General features: G+C 30.8%; 1 protein-coding gene and 1 long non-coding RNA gene across 2 annotated transcripts; one reads left to right on the forward strand and one right to left on the reverse strand.

The window, feature by feature from the left end:
• Positions 1 to 1,824: 1,824 nt before the first annotated feature.
• Positions 1,825 to 5,868, forward strand: LOC109165808 (thioredoxin O2, mitochondrial). The gene is made up of 6 exons (XM_019314749.1): positions 1,825 to 2,152; positions 2,869 to 2,934; positions 3,172 to 3,222; positions 3,399 to 3,478; positions 4,364 to 4,408; positions 5,536 to 5,868. The coding sequence occupies exons 1-6, from the start codon at positions 1,921 to 1,923 to the stop codon at positions 5,632 to 5,634; spliced, it is 573 nt and encodes a 190-aa protein (XP_019170294.1). The 5' UTR covers positions 1,825 to 1,920; the 3' UTR covers positions 5,635 to 5,868.
• LOC109165809 lies at positions 2,170 to 10,042 on the reverse strand. Its single transcript, XR_002051588.1, has 3 exons — positions 10,032 to 10,042; positions 9,144 to 9,148; positions 2,170 to 2,486 (listed from the first exon to the last, which is right to left on the reverse strand). It is a non-coding gene; the product is annotated as an uncharacterized LOC109165809 (long non-coding RNA).
• Positions 10,043 to 17,629: the final 7,587 nt, after the last annotated feature.

A 17,629-nucleotide genomic window follows, 5' to 3' on the forward strand; every position in this document is an offset into this window, starting at 1 on the left:
TAAGACTATTGTATATATAATATCAAATAAAATTGTAGTTGAAACAGAATAAAACTTTAGTTGTGCTAAAATAAAACTACAATGTATATAAAATGAAAATGAATATATTATACAACAGAACTAATTACACGAAACAAATATCGTTTCTTTTCAAACATCATTTTAGATCATGGTCGACAATAAAATTTGTCATGGTAGGGCAAATTAGAGCTGGCCGGCCAACGGGCCTCAACACACTTTGAGACCCCTACTTTGACTAATGAAATAATAAACATTATTGTATTTATGATAAGTGACACTAACTTTGAGAGATCTAATATAGTAAAAAAAGACAATTTTTGAAAGACAGGGGTGTGCAGTGTGCTGTTTTCTAAGATTGTTAATTGTGCAAAAAAAATTGAACTTCATCAATTGATGATAAATATTTAAATGTTGTACCCTTCTCAAAAGAGTAATTAAATCTTAAATCTATGGAGTTAAAAAAAAAAAAAAAAAAAAAAAAAAAAAAAAAAAAAAACTCAGATGTTCTAATAATTACAGCAAAAATTTGAAAGTTTGTAATTTAATGAGATGATTAGTTGATTACAAATATTATTTCAAATAATAGTTAATAATTCAAAGATAGTAAAGTAAAACTTAAAGACGAGTTTGAATAAGGTAAATAAGTTACAGATTGAATTATGTCAATATCTTTTATATTTGTGAGTTCATTTACAATAATTTTTGGAGCGTTATGCTATGGACCCATGTCCACTATTGGGCATTGCATGGTGGACACGTTGTACATTCATAATTTTTATACTGTAGATTCATAAAATTTATAATGTAGATTCATAATTTTTATACTGCACATTCATAATTTTTGTACTGTAGATTCATAATTTATATATTGTAGATTCATAAAAGGGAAAATTGCATCTTTAGTCCCTGAGTTATAACCAAGTTCCGACTCAGTCCTTAAGTTATGACCGTTTCTGAGTTTAGTCCCTCAGTTATGAGCAAAGTGGCGAGTTTGGTCCCTAGCGTTAATATCTTGTCTACAGCTAACGGAAAACTTAAAAATAATTTAATAATAGAGGGGTAAAATAAGAATTTCAAATTATAATCATCTTTTTAGATTGAAACTTGTTCCACAACAGTTATTATTTTCTTCTTATACCTACAATTGAATGTCTTTTTCTTCCCCAAGCTATGAAATCTCCCACTTCCGTTAGATATAAGAAGAAAATAATGACGGTTGCGCAATGAGTTTCAACATAAGAAGGGGATTATAATTTGAAATTCCTATTTTAACCCTCTGTTATTAAATTGTTTTTAAGTTTTCCGTTAGCTGCAGACAGAATATTAACGCTAGGGACCAAACTCGCCACTTTGCTCATAACTGAGGGACTAAACTCGGATACTGTCATAACTTAAGGACTGAGTCGAAACTTAGTTATAACTCAGGGACTAAAGATGCAATTTTCCCTTCATAAAATTTATAATGTAGATTCATACAGTACAGAAATTATGAATGTGCAGTATAGAAATTATGAATCTACAATATAGATTTTATAAATCTACGATATAAAAATTATGAATTTACAGTTTATAAATTATGAATCTACAGTATAAAAATTATGAATCTACAGTATAGAAATTATGAATGTATAGCGTGTCCACCATGCACATGGTAGACACGGGTCGATAGCATAATTTGCCCTAATTTCTCACATTCGTTTTTAGCATAGGATTTTTTTAATTTTATTTTAATAATTTGGGCCAACACTTAAAAGAATGGGGCAAAATGCGTTTTAATTTTTTTTTTCCTTTTTTATTTTGCTGTAAAAAATACGGAGTATTAAAACGAAAAATAAAAAGAAAACCAATATAGAGGGACTACAGCCGCTTTGGGGGAAGAAATCGACGGAGAAGACGAAAATGAGAGGAGCTTCATCAATGCTACGCTGTTTAATCCGCCGGAGACCGTGTTTTGCTGCTCGCTCTTCTTCACTCGGCGAAACTCTGATAGTGTCCTCGGCGGCCACCGTGGCTCTCTCCGATATGCCCCAACCACTTTTCAATTCCACAATCGCCCCTACCGTATTTGTCAATTTACAATCGCCTCACGCCTTCAATCATTCCCGTAACTTTTCGTCTCCATCTTCCTCAGGTCTGTTCTGAAATGCTCAGAGTATTTTGGTGTTGTTAATTGGTGAATGCTCCCAATTGTTTCAATGAATTTTGGAAATTTTGTTGGTATGTAAAGTCTGTTTTAAAATGCTATAGCATTGAATCATTTGAATGTATATCTCTTGCTTTAGTACTTTACACATTTATGTCGGCCAGTTTGCTGTAACTTAGGTGGTAGTTTTCTAATTCCTATAACACCTGTTAATGACTTGGCTTTGGATGAATTCACAGTAATTGTTCTTAAATCTTCAGGGATTTAGTATGAAAACTGTAGTTGCGTATGCCAAGTTACTAGACACTAAATTGATAATGAACTGAGATATTTACAGGATGCCTCACACTATTTCATTGCTTGAGATTTTAGAAAGTAATATGTATGGCTTCTGAAGAAAAAAAAAAAAAAAAAAAAAAAAAAAAAAAAAAAAAAAAACTATTGAAGGAGAAGGATTGGGTATAATATGGTTAGAAAGCTATTGGAGACATTTTTTATGCACCCTAAGTAAATTTAATATTCTAATATATGGGAAATTCATGGTTGCCCTTGAGTTTCTTTTTTTGGTTGGGTACACATGAGATGAATCATGAATGTATGTTGAACTTAATATCTTTTATATAAAATTCCATTTCATATCTGTTTGTGACCATTCTGGGTGTATTGGTTAAAATGAAATAACACGATCTTGTCTCTTCTTACAGGTCCATCAAATATTGTTTCAATTGAGTCCGAAGAACAGTTTAATACTTCACTTCGCAAGGTTCAAGGTAAGTTATTGACTGCACAAGTTTGAAAGTTACCACAGCTTAAAAACAAGCTGGAAGTAATTCACTTGTTTTCTCATTGTGATTGGATACATATAGAGAACTCCATTTTCCCTGTTTCCCTTTGGATGGAGATCTTTATTATTATTTTTTTCTTTTTCTGCTTTATTCCAAGTTGCTTTAATCTACATACAGTTTAAGTTTTGTGCTTGTGTATAATGGATTTGAATCTCTGGCCAGATGAATCCTTGCCAGCAATATTCTACTTCACTGCTGTCTGGTGTGGGCCATGTAAGATAATTCTATTTACTTATGTTTTCTTTTGATGGTGGAAGGATTTGTGCTCGCACACACATACATTGTTTTAGACTTTGACTAGAATATCAATGAAGATGTATTTTCTTTCTAAGTTTTCCAGCAAGGGCAGGAAAATACCTTCTCTTTAATTATTATTGTTGCGTGTGCAGGTAGATTGTTATCTCCTATAATTGGGCAATTATCTGAGAAGTATCCTCATGTTACAACATATAAAGTTGACATTGATAAGGTAAGAGATAGCATATTACTCTTATGATTTCGTCTTTGTGGTGGTTTAGAGGCTATACTGTCACCTCTAAGAGCTCATTTTTCCCTGTCAATCATGCCTACTTGCTTAATGTTCTCTTTTCATTCTCCACTGTGGAGACCTTATGCAACAGTCTAACCGCATTCCTTGCTTGTATTGAGCCCATGTGTTTACTTTTTACCCTAACACACTATGTTGATGCAGTGTGCTACACGTTTTTATTATGCACTTTGATAATGTCTTTTGGATATAATTTAATGGCATTGGTATTCTGATTAATGTGCTAGCTAAATAAGAGGCATAGCTACCTTTTTCTGTTTTTGTGAATAAAAAGTTTGTGGAGTTGTACCAGTAGACTTTGAGTAGCTTTAAGATACATTAAATGAATCTGCCGGCTCAATGGATAAATACCTGGGTGTTAGAAAACTTTCCAATGTACATGATGCCTGCTTTTAGTATCAGAAATTGGAACCACAACACACTTGTGCTACATGTTTTACTTCCCCCAATGAGCAATCATCTCCAAAAAAAAAAGTGATCAGAAATATAATTGGTATACCAGATTGTATAGCATAGAAAGACTTCTTGTTGATAATTGAAACATCCAACTATAAAAGCTCCTATCTCCCATTTTATATTAAGATATTTGTCTGTTGTTACTAGTTGGCATCTAGAACTGGAACTTTGCATCAGATTCTGAGATGATAGCAGCCCTCATAGAATATTAGTGAGCCATTTTACTTTGTATTTGTAGTATTTGTGATTTTTTTTACCAGTATAATCACCTGCAAATATTTTCTTATTTTTTGGTGCTGTATTTTCAAATTTCAACCATTTGTGAATTGAATACATTTTTTGAATGTGCAGGAGGGGCTTGGAAGTGCATTGAGCAAATTAAACATTCATTCAGTGGTAAAACATCAATCCTTTTAGGAGTGAAGTTTATTAGGCAAATAATAATACTCCTTAATGAAATACAGTGCTGAAGTTCTCTTTAGTCTGCGTAGTTCTTTCTGTAACATCAAGATTATTTGTTTTGGAATAAAAAATTATTATTTGAAAGATATGGACATATGGTGGAAAGTTGAAACTATCTTCTAAAGGTGATGCATGTTTTAGGATAATGGCACAAAATCATTTGGAATAGCATTACAAGGTTCACTGTTAAGAGTCCCACATTGATAAACTAAGATAGAACATATGGGTTTATAAGGCCATGGGTTAGACTAGCTAATTGGTTGGATTCAATCTTTTAGTGTGGTTTGGCCCATGTGCATTATAGCCCAGTCTTAGTTTATAACATTCACAATGGCATAAATTTAAACAATGCATAACATATGTTGGGGAGAAGAGTTCTTTAGTTTTTACTGTCTACTGCTAGCTTGACTTCATATAGTTAAGGACTTATGGTACCTACTGTCCTCTTTTCATTTCCATATTCTTAATGTTTGTATCTAGGTGTTGGACATGAACTTTAGATATGAGATAATATCCAAAATAATCACACAACTATGTCATAATTTTGAAGATAGTCCTCGACTACCAATTGTCCAATTCACCTAAAATGGTCTCTCAACTATGAAAAATTTACTCAAATTTAGTTGGTGTAAATAACAAAAGACTAAAATGAGTAAAATTTTGCATAGCCGAAGGACCATTTTGAGTGAATTGATAGTTGAGGACCAATTTGAGAATTATGAAATAGTCAAGGGACCATTTTAGGCATTAACTCTTTAGATATTGTACAAGGAAGAAATTAAAATCTGACTATACCAATAGCAATACAACATTGCATCACCTCTTTGAGTTTAATTTTGCAAATATAATTTTGCATGTAAGATCACTATGTTGCAGCATAGATACTTCTAGCTTGTATTAATATGATGTTATGAATTTCATGATAACAATGGTGTTTTCTCAATGATTTAGCCGTTTATCACTTTATCGAGCACCAAGCTATGTTTTACTATAAACTTCTGCCAAGTTATACATTCTTCCAAGGCTCATTTTCTTTTACAATTGTTAACATCTCTCTGCAGCCCACATTGCACTTCTTTCAGAATGGGAAAAAAGCTTCTGAAGTTATTGGCGCTGATGTTCAAAAGTTGAAAGACACAATGGAGGCACTCTACAAATGATTAAGCACAGGAGGAGCAGTGCGAACTAGGCTTTCTAGAAAATTTATAGAATTATAGTCCGAGTGTTGTGTTATGCTTCAGTTTGAGTGCATTTTAATGAAACCCGATGTTTGTAAAGTGGGATCTTAGTTTTATATCCAATTTCCAGAGTGATTTGGATACTGTCACTCAGTATTTTTGTCCTTCATTATTTGACTATATAAATGTTGCTAATTTAACTGAGTTTGAGGGTTTTGTTTTCATGTCTCCCTTTGTTTTGGCTTCACTTGCTTGCAATGGTTGCAGGAGATGCATGGATGGGGGCCAGGTTTAACATCACAACAGACACCAGACAGCACAACTCATGCTAGCAGATGCATGAGTACTTTGGAATGAATTTCTATTGTGAGGGTTTTGGGGTTAATAGTTCCTTATTTGGTAAAAGTAATGTGATTTTCATTTTCTAGGTCATCTAGTTTAATATTAAATTTCTAAAATTGGACTTTTTACTCACTTTGTATGCTTGTTTGAATCTTTCTTTTTATCATTTTCTTAAACAATTGCATCTCAATCTCAAGCGTCCTCACCTATTATTGTTTTGAAATCGAGATAAGTTATGTGATATGCTTCAATAAGACAATAACTAGCTAGTGTTCAAGATAGAGTTAATTATATACAGTTTCTTTTTATAATAATCAAATTACACTTAATTACTAGTAAAGTAGTGGAGGTATTGATTCTTTATGCTTCAATAAATTAGAGAGTATATGGACAGATGCTGCATTGTAACAAAATTAGTAGTATTCAAGAAAATTCAAAACTTGATTTTTTGATACCGTTATATCACCGGAGAAAAAGTAAGGATACCCTCCAATAGACTTACAAGAAATAGGGGGTCACAGGCAGGGTCAATGACTGAGGATTGGGGAAGGGAACATAAGCAAATGGTCAAATGGATTGGGACAATAATGGGGTCTGAGTCCTTCTGATGTTTTAGCTCTTTGAGGAGAGTTGCAGAGGGTCTGCAACACAGGATGTCCACCTATTTTCATACAATGTTGCAATATAAGATAAACACTACATCTATATCTATCAGAAAATACTACATGCATTCTCATTTCTTATTCTTAACTTTTACTCCCTCTCATAAATTCTTGATGTAGACATATTTTCTGAGACCCACTTAATAAAAATAGTCAATCTTTATTTGCCATGTCATGAAGTAAAAGTGAAGAAGTAAAATTTAAGAGTACATGTAGTAGGACTCATATCTACCATATCAGCTAAAAACAAAGCATCTGTGGACCTACTCTTGTGTTGCTATCTTTCATCTGCCATCATTACCACCACTCTATTTAACTCAGAGATAAACCCATTTTTCAAATATCTTGTTTGAATTCAAATTCTTTCCTCCTAACTCACATCATTGGTCAGGGATGAATCTTTTACTGTGTAAGGGATGATTATTAACAGAACTTTACTCTATAGAAGCAAATCTAGTTATGATTTCATTTGCCCCTAAAACAGTGATTTAGTGATTGAACAGTTGTACTTGAAACTCTTGTTCAACGACATGATAGATTTGAACTCCATCATAGACAACCTGGAAATTAGCTTCAATGTCATCAGTATCTTTTTCTAACCATCTTAACTAGAGCTCCTCGATTTTGTAGCTTCAATTTACATTTAAAAGAAATGACTTATATAACGTATTTGTAACATAATTTTAAGTTTTTATGAATCCATTCACTAGTATTACTGTGGTTGTCCTAAACAACTAACTGAAGTTTATATATACTAATAAGTGTGAATTAGAAGTACATTGATTATCTGCAAAGTTAAAGTCCAAAGTAATTAGATTACATGAAGATGGTGCACCTTGAGATGACTAAAAAGTCAAACATAAAGGCCCTAATTGCACATGAATAAAGCAGTAGAGACTGAGAGATATGACGAGGAGAGGAAAATGCCTTTCCAAATTGCCAGCTGCAGTTTTGAAAAAGCCTGCCTGCTATCTGGATTGGTGACAAAGATTGATGATACAACACACTTCTCTCTCTCTCTCTCAATTTTTATAATCTTGTTTATAAGAAAATCCTAAAATTGTAATCTCTTAAATATACCATCAAAAGAAAATGAAAAAAAACCCTAATAAATTTTGTCAAGACGATCTGTTTTATAACCATAAGATTTCAAGCTTAACTCATGTAGGAATTGTCTATTAATCAAGAAGATTTTAGCCGATCAACTATGAACAACTGAAATTAATTTACTCCTTGTAGTCCTTCGCTGGCTAGTGTTATAAGGCAAGGTTTACCCAGTGCACATTTTTGTATAGTAGCTAAAACCCTAACCAAAGTTAATTAGACAGTTTATTGGTCTTCTTGGTTTTAGCCGGTCAACTATGAACAACTTAAACTGGTTTAATTTACTTTTTTGTAGTCCTTCGTTGGCAAGTGTTACAAGGCAAGGTTTAGTCCGTGCACATTTTCGTATAGTGGCTAAAACCGTAACTAAGTTAAATTGGTTGGGCAGTTGATTTGGTAACTACAAGGTTCAAACTTCAAAGTTCAACTCTTTATTAGAAGCTGCGTTGAGCTTCTTGACTTGAAGCTGTCAGCTATGTGTAACCTATGCTAATTTAGATCATTGTGATTCTTTACCCACTCTTGATTGAGTCGAACAGCTATAATAACCTAAATTAGTTTATTTTTTTGTGGTTTTTTTTTTTACGCAAGTTAATTTAGTAGAGTGATGAGATAATGGAATGAGGTGGAAAGGGACATGTCCAGGGGGGAGCCCTACCCTTTATGGTCCCAATTGCAATGGCAGAATCTGCTGCAAGGTTTGCAGGTAAAATAGAGATGTGGCTTTAATGCTGTTCTATCAAACATTTCAATCATTGGGAACTTGAACAACCACACTTTGGTTGCTTCAATTTTACCAACTCCCTTCACACTACTCCCCTAACTCCCAACACCTTTCTATTGTGTCCCCAATACTTGCATCATTTCCTCTGCTAAATCAAAGTTCTTCCCACTACTCTTTTCACATTCACATAGGGAGTTGATGTCAAAGAATCCAAGTTTAAAAGCACCATTTGATTTCAAAAATCAAAGCTCAAATTTAACCAAAACAATGATTTTTTGTGTTTGAGTTTCACTTTACTCAAACACGAGTTATTTCAATTCAAATGAACATGTTTACTTGTTTAGTCAAGAATTTTTATTTTTATTTTTTGTACACAAAAATTTTGTTAATATAAACTTTTTTTTTAACCAAAGATAATAACAAAGCTCAATATTATGTATCAATTCTGACCATATTATAAATTTATATATATACTCGAGTTTGAATACGACTTGATAATAATAAAATTAAATTCAGGCATTTACCAAATTCAACTCGAATAGCTCACAAATAAATTGACTCGCTTACACCCTTTGAGTTCTACACAATTTGATCTTGAAGAAGAAATGAAAAAAAAAAAATACTATGCACTTTTTTAAAAATTAATCCATCCATGCTACTTTAACTAGAGGTTAACAAAAAAAAAAAAAAAGTGATTATAAGAGAGAGAGAAAATATTATTGATCTCACATAAATTAAAGTATTACATCTACATTATTTGAGAGGGATAAAATATAAATATAAATTTGGTCGAACATAATAAAAGTACAACGACTAAATTAAACAAAACGCTACGATACAGAGACTTAGTAGGTACTTTGTCCGATATATTTGATAAAGAGTTAATACCCAAAATCGTCCTCGACTATAGTGGTTTTTCTCAATTTCGTCCTAAACGACTTTGGTGACCTAATATCGTCCCAGACTTTTGTGTTTCGCTCAATTTAGTCCTCCATTTGTTATTCCGTCAAATTGGTGTTAAATAAAGGGACAATTCAGTAATGTCAATATTGATCTCTCTTTACTTTCAACTTGTGAAGTGCGAAATTCTTCTTTCTTGTACGAATTACACCCAGAATTACTCCCGGGCCTGCAAATCAAATTTTATATTCGCAGTTTTTGGAGTAATTCTGAGAGTAATTCGTAAAAAAAAAAATGATTTTGCAGTTCACTTGTCTATGAGTAAAGAGATGCCAATATTAAAATGACTGAATTGTCTATTTATTTAACACCAAATGGACAGAATAACAAATGAGGGACTAAATTGAGCAAAAACACAAAAGTCTGGGACTAAATTGAGCGAAACACAAAAGTCTGGGACGATATTAGGTCACCAAAGTCGTTTAGGACGAAATTGAGAAAAACCACTATAGTCAGGGATGATTTTGGGTATTAACTCATTTGATAAAACTAATAGTGGCTAATTTTTAGTTGTATTAATTTATAAAATGACATGTGATGATGCGAAAGTAATTAAACATTTTATTGTCATTAGCATTTCTAATAACTATTTTAAAATCTATATTTTATTTTATAAAAATAAATTTAATTAAAATAAAGATGACAAAAACTTGTGTGAGACCGTCTCACGAATCTTAATATGTGAGACGGGTCGAATATTTGATTAATGAGGTCAAATATTCGACTCATTGAACAAATATTTAACTCATTAATTAAAAAATTGATCCGTCTCACAGATTGAGACCAGTGAGACATCTCACACTAGTGCTACCCAATAAAGATATCTATGTTTAATAACTTTTATCTGAATTGGAATATGGAGTTTTTTTTTAGGACACTAGGTTAAATAAATAAATAAAATTTATTATTTCAATACTATAGCTATAATTAAGAAATTGATATTTGGAAAAATTAGATTTTTGTCTCAATCAACTAATTAAAAATAAAATATATTTTCTTAGGCATGGATCTTTTTATGATACTATGAAACTTCTAGTTACACTTCATGTATGATTGATCAAATTTAGTTTTTGACATGAAGTACTAACTAGCTAGCTAGACTTTATATGACTCAATAATAATTCACCACCACTACTGGAAATTATGGAATTTCCGACCACCTGAAAGTGATCTTAAATCGAAAGTCTTGTTCCGAACACTTTTGGTATCCGGAAAAACCTTTGCTGCTATTTCCGACCACTTTTTGGACTTTTTGGTATCAACTTAGTTTAAGATCATTTTCAGGTGGTCGGAAATTTCATAATTTCCAGTAGTGCACATTGATAAACTTAATCTTGATATAAAGACTAAAATATTATTGTACAATTGTATAATAATAATAATAATAATTGAGGGCAAATTTGTTAATACACAATTTTTCCTTTTTTTATGAGGTTTGGAATTGCATGGGAGTTTCAATTCCATGGTTGGAGAGAATTGCAATTCCTCCAACAAACTAATGAAATTTTGGTTGTTATAAAATTGCAAAGGAATATAATGAAATTACAATTTATGTGTACCAAACGCTCCATTAGAGATTCTTCTTCTTTTAGATGGTATTAGCGAAGCAACTTGTAAAGGGTCAGGATGTAATGAGTGCCCTTTTTGTAGGGTTCTTTTGTCGCACAACAACAACAATGAAGGTAGAAGTAGTGAAAGACTCTTAAGTGTGGGATTCAATTTTATAATACGTTACATCAATTTTAAAGTTAAAAATTCTTTAAAGAATTAATTCTAGGAATGGTCATTGACTATTATTGTCTTTTACCAATTTTTATCCTTCGACTTTCAATTGGACCATAAATGGTCCATTGACTATTAATCTTTATATATTTTCGTCATCGACTTTCAATTTAACCATAAATGGTCTCTTGACTATTGATTTTGTTCCAAATTTGGTCATCTAGTTAAACATCATTTTAGGATAATAATGTTAAAAAAATTAGTTCTTCATAATGGTGAACTCGATGTATTAAATTTATGAACTCAATTTGTCCATCTAAACAACAAACTAATTTTTACATTATTATTCTAAAATTTAATGTTTATTAAATGGATATTTAACTGAAAGATCAAATTTGGAACAAAATCGATAGTCAACAGACCATTTATAGTCAAATTGAAAGTCGAGTACGAAAATTAATAAATATCAATAGTCAATGAACTATTCTATAGTCCAATTGAAAGTTGAATAATAAAAATTGATAAATGACAATAGTCGAGAGATCATTCCTAAAATTAATTAATTTTTACAAAAAAAAAAAAAAAGACCATAGTCTATCTAAAAATTGGACCCCCTACCCCAGCACTCTCGACCTCTAGGACACACACACCCCACATATTGTCAACATAGAAGTGAAAAACTGTTTCGAGTTAACGTTGTTGTACCAAGTAAGGTCCCATTGCATATGAATTGTAGAACCTTCTTCAGATTTTTATTGATCTCTAATAATAATAATCTTTCATTTCAACATTTCCTCTTTTTTTTTTTTTTTTTTTTTTTTTTTTTTTTTTTTTTTTTTTTTCTCTTGTTCATTATTTTGTACAGAGGAGCAGCAACATGTCATGTGAATGCATAGGATTTGTTCATTTGAATTGTTCTTCCAATTCATGCTTTCAAATCAGCAGCTTATTACTACTATACCCATTTATTTTATTTATTTACTTTATAAATTGAAGGATATTTACATTTACTTTTTTTGGGGGGTAATTTATAAGATGTTAAGTTGTTAACTGAATTGTGTTTGAGGGCGATTTGAATTATTAGATCATAAGAGAATAAATATACTGATTATTTGGCCATTATAGACATATGTATATGTATATGTGAGAGACTATCTCTAACTCAAAATACCAAATTTTACATTAAAAGAAATATTTTCAGCATGTTCTAACACTAATTTTTTTTTTTTTCATCTCCAACCCATTTACACCAAATTTTATTTCATCTCCAATCAATTTACACAAAATTCTATTCATACACTAAAATAATTTGTATTTTTATGATTTAAAAATTCAATTTTGTTTACTTTAATTATTTTAATATAAATAAAATTTTAAAATGGAATTTATATTTTTAGGTATTTTAATTATTAATTATTTTATAGTCGATATTGATCTCATTTTAAACATCTCAATGTGATCTTTAAATCTTTATAATTCATTTCTAATAATATAAAATTTTAAAAGAAAACAATTAGCAAAAAGATTTTAAAAAGTTCTATACCAAAATGATGTAAATGAATAGTGTTACACCATATTTGATGTAACACTATTCATTTACACCATTTTGGTGTAAAATTTGGTGTCTTCCTTGGAGGAAGGTTGCACCAAATTTTTACACCAAAATGGTGTTTTGGTGCCTTCTTTGGAGATGGCCTGACAATATAATTTTTTTTAATGATGTGTTGGATAGCATTATGCATTAATTGACATTAAATATATGCTTCAAAAGCGGAGTCTTTTAAGGGTGATTTTTTTTTTTTTTGAAACCAAAACCTTAATTCATTAAATCATCATCAATACAAATATACAATCAACAAGGAAAATGGGAGGAGTATCAAACCACTCCCCGTAACCTGACACATAAAAGGTCTCTCGGACAACAATATGAGCGACACGATTCGCAAATGCCTAATAAAACAGAATTCGACATCACCAATCATGGATGTCAATTCTTTAATGTCATCCATAAGTAAACCAAAAACAAAAATAAAAGAAGTTTTAATTTGGGTTGTCTTTCTTTATATGTAACTTTATAAGTTTGGTAAGTAATTTTGAATTTTGATGTATAAAAATACATTTAATTCTCTATAAATTTTACGACTACAATTTTTTAATCTATTGTGGATTGATGATTACTAATCACCAAACACCATACTCTTACAATTTTATAGAACCACTGCTTGCTTCCACTTCTACTCCCAACCTTGACTTAGAGGTGGGTGGTTAATTTATATTATTAAATTTGAAAAATAAATCAACTCTTTAATATTGGGTTTTAAATTGATGGTCAAATCAAATGTTGACATAAAAAGTTGTCAACTTGTTCACTATTAAACTTTTATGATAACTATAATGTAAAGTAGAGTTATTTATAGTATTATAATGTTATATACTTTAAATTGTTCCTCCTGATTGATTTTTTTAGTATTTAGTTATAAGTAAATGTAGCCAATTTATATACAATAAATATAAGTTACATATGAAAAGAAATTTAGCAGGGAAAAATTAATAATAATAACAATATTATTATTATTATTGTTATTATTTATTGAAAGAAAGAAAATGTGTGAATAAACATGGAAACGTGAGAGCAGAGGTGAGTACAGATTGGTTGGCCGCACTTGGCGGCTTAGAGCTCCTAGTAATATAGGGCGCAGGTAAGTTAACATGTGCCCTCAATCAGACGGTCAGAAACGCTCTCCACTTGTCCCATCATTCCACTCAGCTCGTACAACAAGGTGCCATTTTGATCACAATGCTGTGGACCAAAAAGGCGTTGACACGTGGCTTCTATCCAAGACTCCAAAGACCAATTTGCACCCATTCAACCACCTCCTCTTGTCACTTAACTGTTCCTCCCTCAGAGATCACTCATCACCAATCCTTTTTCTTTTCTTTTTTTCGAAAAAAAATACATTTTTTTAATACTATTGAATATATTACAATGTAATATCTGTTCTATACTTTTGCTATCTATTACAGTTTAAAGAGTCAATTTTTTACCACCGAAATTTGATACTATAACCTTCCTTCAAAGAGAGTTACAGAAGTACCATCTGAAACAAATAATGAAAAATGAAAAATAAAAAAAATTAAGTAAATGCTGCCCTAACTTCATCTTAAGCATTTTGGGATTGTTTCCTAAATACTCTGTATTAAAAATGTATTTTTTTTGAAATATATATATATATATATATATATATATATATATATATATATATATATATATATATATATATATATAACCATACACTTGTATTTTCTTTTCATACATTTATATCTTGCGTTTCTACATTTCTCGTTTTTCTATTTTTTATTTTCATTATTACTTATTTTTTGTGCCATAGTTGAAGTTAAGCAAATTATACTAACCTTGTCACATTCAACTTTTTGAGACATTCATCATTCTTTAACTTTTTAAATTAGCTTTCCAACAATATATGGTACTCTTTTTCCCCTCCAAAGACAATCCTTTTGTTAGTAATATATTTCAGAAATTTTATCCGCGTGAGTAGCTCAACGGGTCACAGAGGTGAAATTTTGAAAGAATGACCAGGGATCGAGTCTCACCAGTGAGCACGGTCTAGCCTCTGTGGTTCATGTTCAGTTGAGTTACCATGTTTAACATTAACTAACAATGTTCTTATTAAAAAAAAAAATTTTAAAAAAAGGAAAAAAAAAACGTTATGGTTTGAAATATTACAAGAATGACAATATGGACTTAACTCTCAAGTGCAGCTATGATGACAACATGGTGATCTGACAATCTAACTTTAAAAAGAAGAAAAAAAATAAATTGGTTGATCCATTCAACAAGGGAGTAATAACTTCCCATCAATATGAGAATGTTTGTAGGTTAATATTTGTTTTGAGTTGCACCAATGTTTGATTAAGGTAATTGATTTCTAGAACAATCAAAAGAGGCAAAGAGTAGAGAGTATATATAAGCTTTGTCCTTATAATAATAATAATAATAATAATAATAATAATAATAATAATAATAATAATAGTAATAATAATAATAATAATAGTAATAATAGTAATAATAATAATAGTAATAATAATAATAGTAATAGTAATAGTAATAGTAATAGTAATAGTAATAGTAATAGTAATAGTAATAGTAATAGTAATAGTAATAGTAATAGTAATAGTAATAGTAATAATAATAATAATAATAATAATAATAATAATAATAATAATCCAAATAAATGAACAAAATTAATATTTTTAACATGGTAACAAATGGTATTTAATTTTTTAAACTCATCTTGTTAAGGTATAAGTGTTCTACAAAGTGCCTGCTTGTTTAGCGTGGTTATTTATTTCTAATTAATTTCCTTGTTGATTGTTTTACAGACATTATGTTGTCTCAGGTTGTAAATGTACCTGATAATAGGGCACGAAAACATTCTCGTGGTGACAGTATTCAGGTGTTGCATCTAGACCCATCTCTTCTTACTTTCCATTACTTGCATATATGGCTTCTTTGGATGTAGCAATGGTGATCTTTTGAACAATTGTGGAGTACGTATAATCTTGAAGTTAACATTTAATTGGATGGTATTGAAGAGGAATTCAATAGAGTTGCAAATAAATTAACTAGTCATCTGAGGTGGTTCTTTGAGTTGTTTTGAGTGCCATAGGATGTGCTTATGAACAATTCCCTTTTATATCACATTCACATGAACTGCAAATAAATTTAGTGTCCAGCTAAAACTTATTTGTTGGATGAACAAATGAACACAAGTAGCTAGTACAACTCTTATACTAAACAAACTTTAGAATTAGTATGTAAGAATTCAGAATTATTATTATTATTATTATTATTTTTTGTGTGTTAGATTACTTAAACATAAATGCATTCCTTTAATTTTCTAGTCATTTTGTAAAGTGCATAGGTATCTACTCATTCTGTGTTAGATTACTTATATCACGGTCCATTTATGGTGAAGGTTTACACTTGATCAACTTCATTGAAGAAGGAGGTTGTGGATGCTGGATTGATCAAAGCCACTGAAGCAGTGCTGGATTTAAAGGCTTATTTGGGTGCAGCGAGCATACTTATGTAGTATCTTATTTTCATACTTAAGTAGTACGGAGTATCAATCAAGTAGTATATATATTTTTTTATGTTTTCTTTTATGAACACGAACATAATTTTTGTTGTAAATAATTTTGATGTTTAAATATATTTTTAATTTTCAATTTTCAATTTAGTGTGTTCATTAATTTGTTGGTGGCATAATTTATTAACAACAGTTATAAATAAAATTATGGTAATATAAAAATAATAAAAATATTTCATATGATTTAGAATTTTCCTACCAACAGTTGGAAGGAAAATAACAAAATATAATAGGTGAGTTTTTCGCCCAAAGTTGGGTTGGAATTTCCGACCAACGCACATAGTTGGACGAAATTTCCGAATGCACAAAGTTGGTCGGAAGTTCCCACGTTTTAAAAATGATGGGTTACTTTCCAAAATTTTCGTTCAATTTTTGTTCGTTGGACGCTATTTCCGACCAAAAATTGTAGTTGGACGAAATTTCTCACGAAAATTTTTCCGAATGTTCCTTTTGGTATGTTAGACGAAAACGTCATTTCCGACTAATATATCGCGTTTTCCGTCTAACATTTGTTGGGCGGAAAATGCGAAATTTCCAACATTGACTGACACTAGATCAGAATTGCTTTAGTTCTCACTTTTAAAAAATTTACCTCAAAGATCTAGAATAGTTAGATCCCCATTTGTTTTCACTTAATTATAATTCAAAATGCCACTTCCACTTACAAAATAATATAATGTATATTAAAATTGACACTAAATTCACTTATGTTCTCTTTGAAACTTTTCATGTGTAACCTTGCATCAAATAAATCATCCCAGCATCAATTTCCCAATTCGTGGTTCCTATTCCTAGTATATGACCTAATAAATCATCCCAGCATCAATTTCCCAATTCGTGGTTCCTATTCCTAGTATATGACCTACTATCATGGTGAATGAGATGGTATGTAGGGATGATCCCGGTTCGAACTGAACTGAAACCGTAACCGTAGGGACGGTTTCGATTACGGTTCAAAATCATAAACATACTTTTTGATTTATTAAATTGGGAAACCGAACTAACTAGTTGGTTCCAGTTTCGAATCGGAAAAAAAAAAAAAGTATTCGTTAAGGTTCCGATTTCGGTTTATCATTTCTCGGAACCATGAACCTGCGGCAGAACTAGAACCAAACCGCAATCATATCTAATGGCACGAGTGTCTTCCCGCCTAATTAGAAGTTTTAGAATCCTCCTAAATGTTTAGTTAAACATGATAATAATAGGTTTAAAAACTTTGGCAAAAATTTGTGTGACACTATCTCATAGATCCTTGTTCGTGAGACATGTCAGGTCAAAATGAAAATGTAATA

Source organism: Ipomoea nil, unplaced genomic scaffold (assembly GCF_001879475.1).
Source record: "Ipomoea nil cultivar Tokyo-kokei standard unplaced genomic scaffold, Asagao_1.1 scaffold3069, whole genome shotgun sequence".
NCBI lineage: Eukaryota > Viridiplantae > Streptophyta > Magnoliopsida > Solanales > Convolvulaceae > Ipomoea > Ipomoea nil.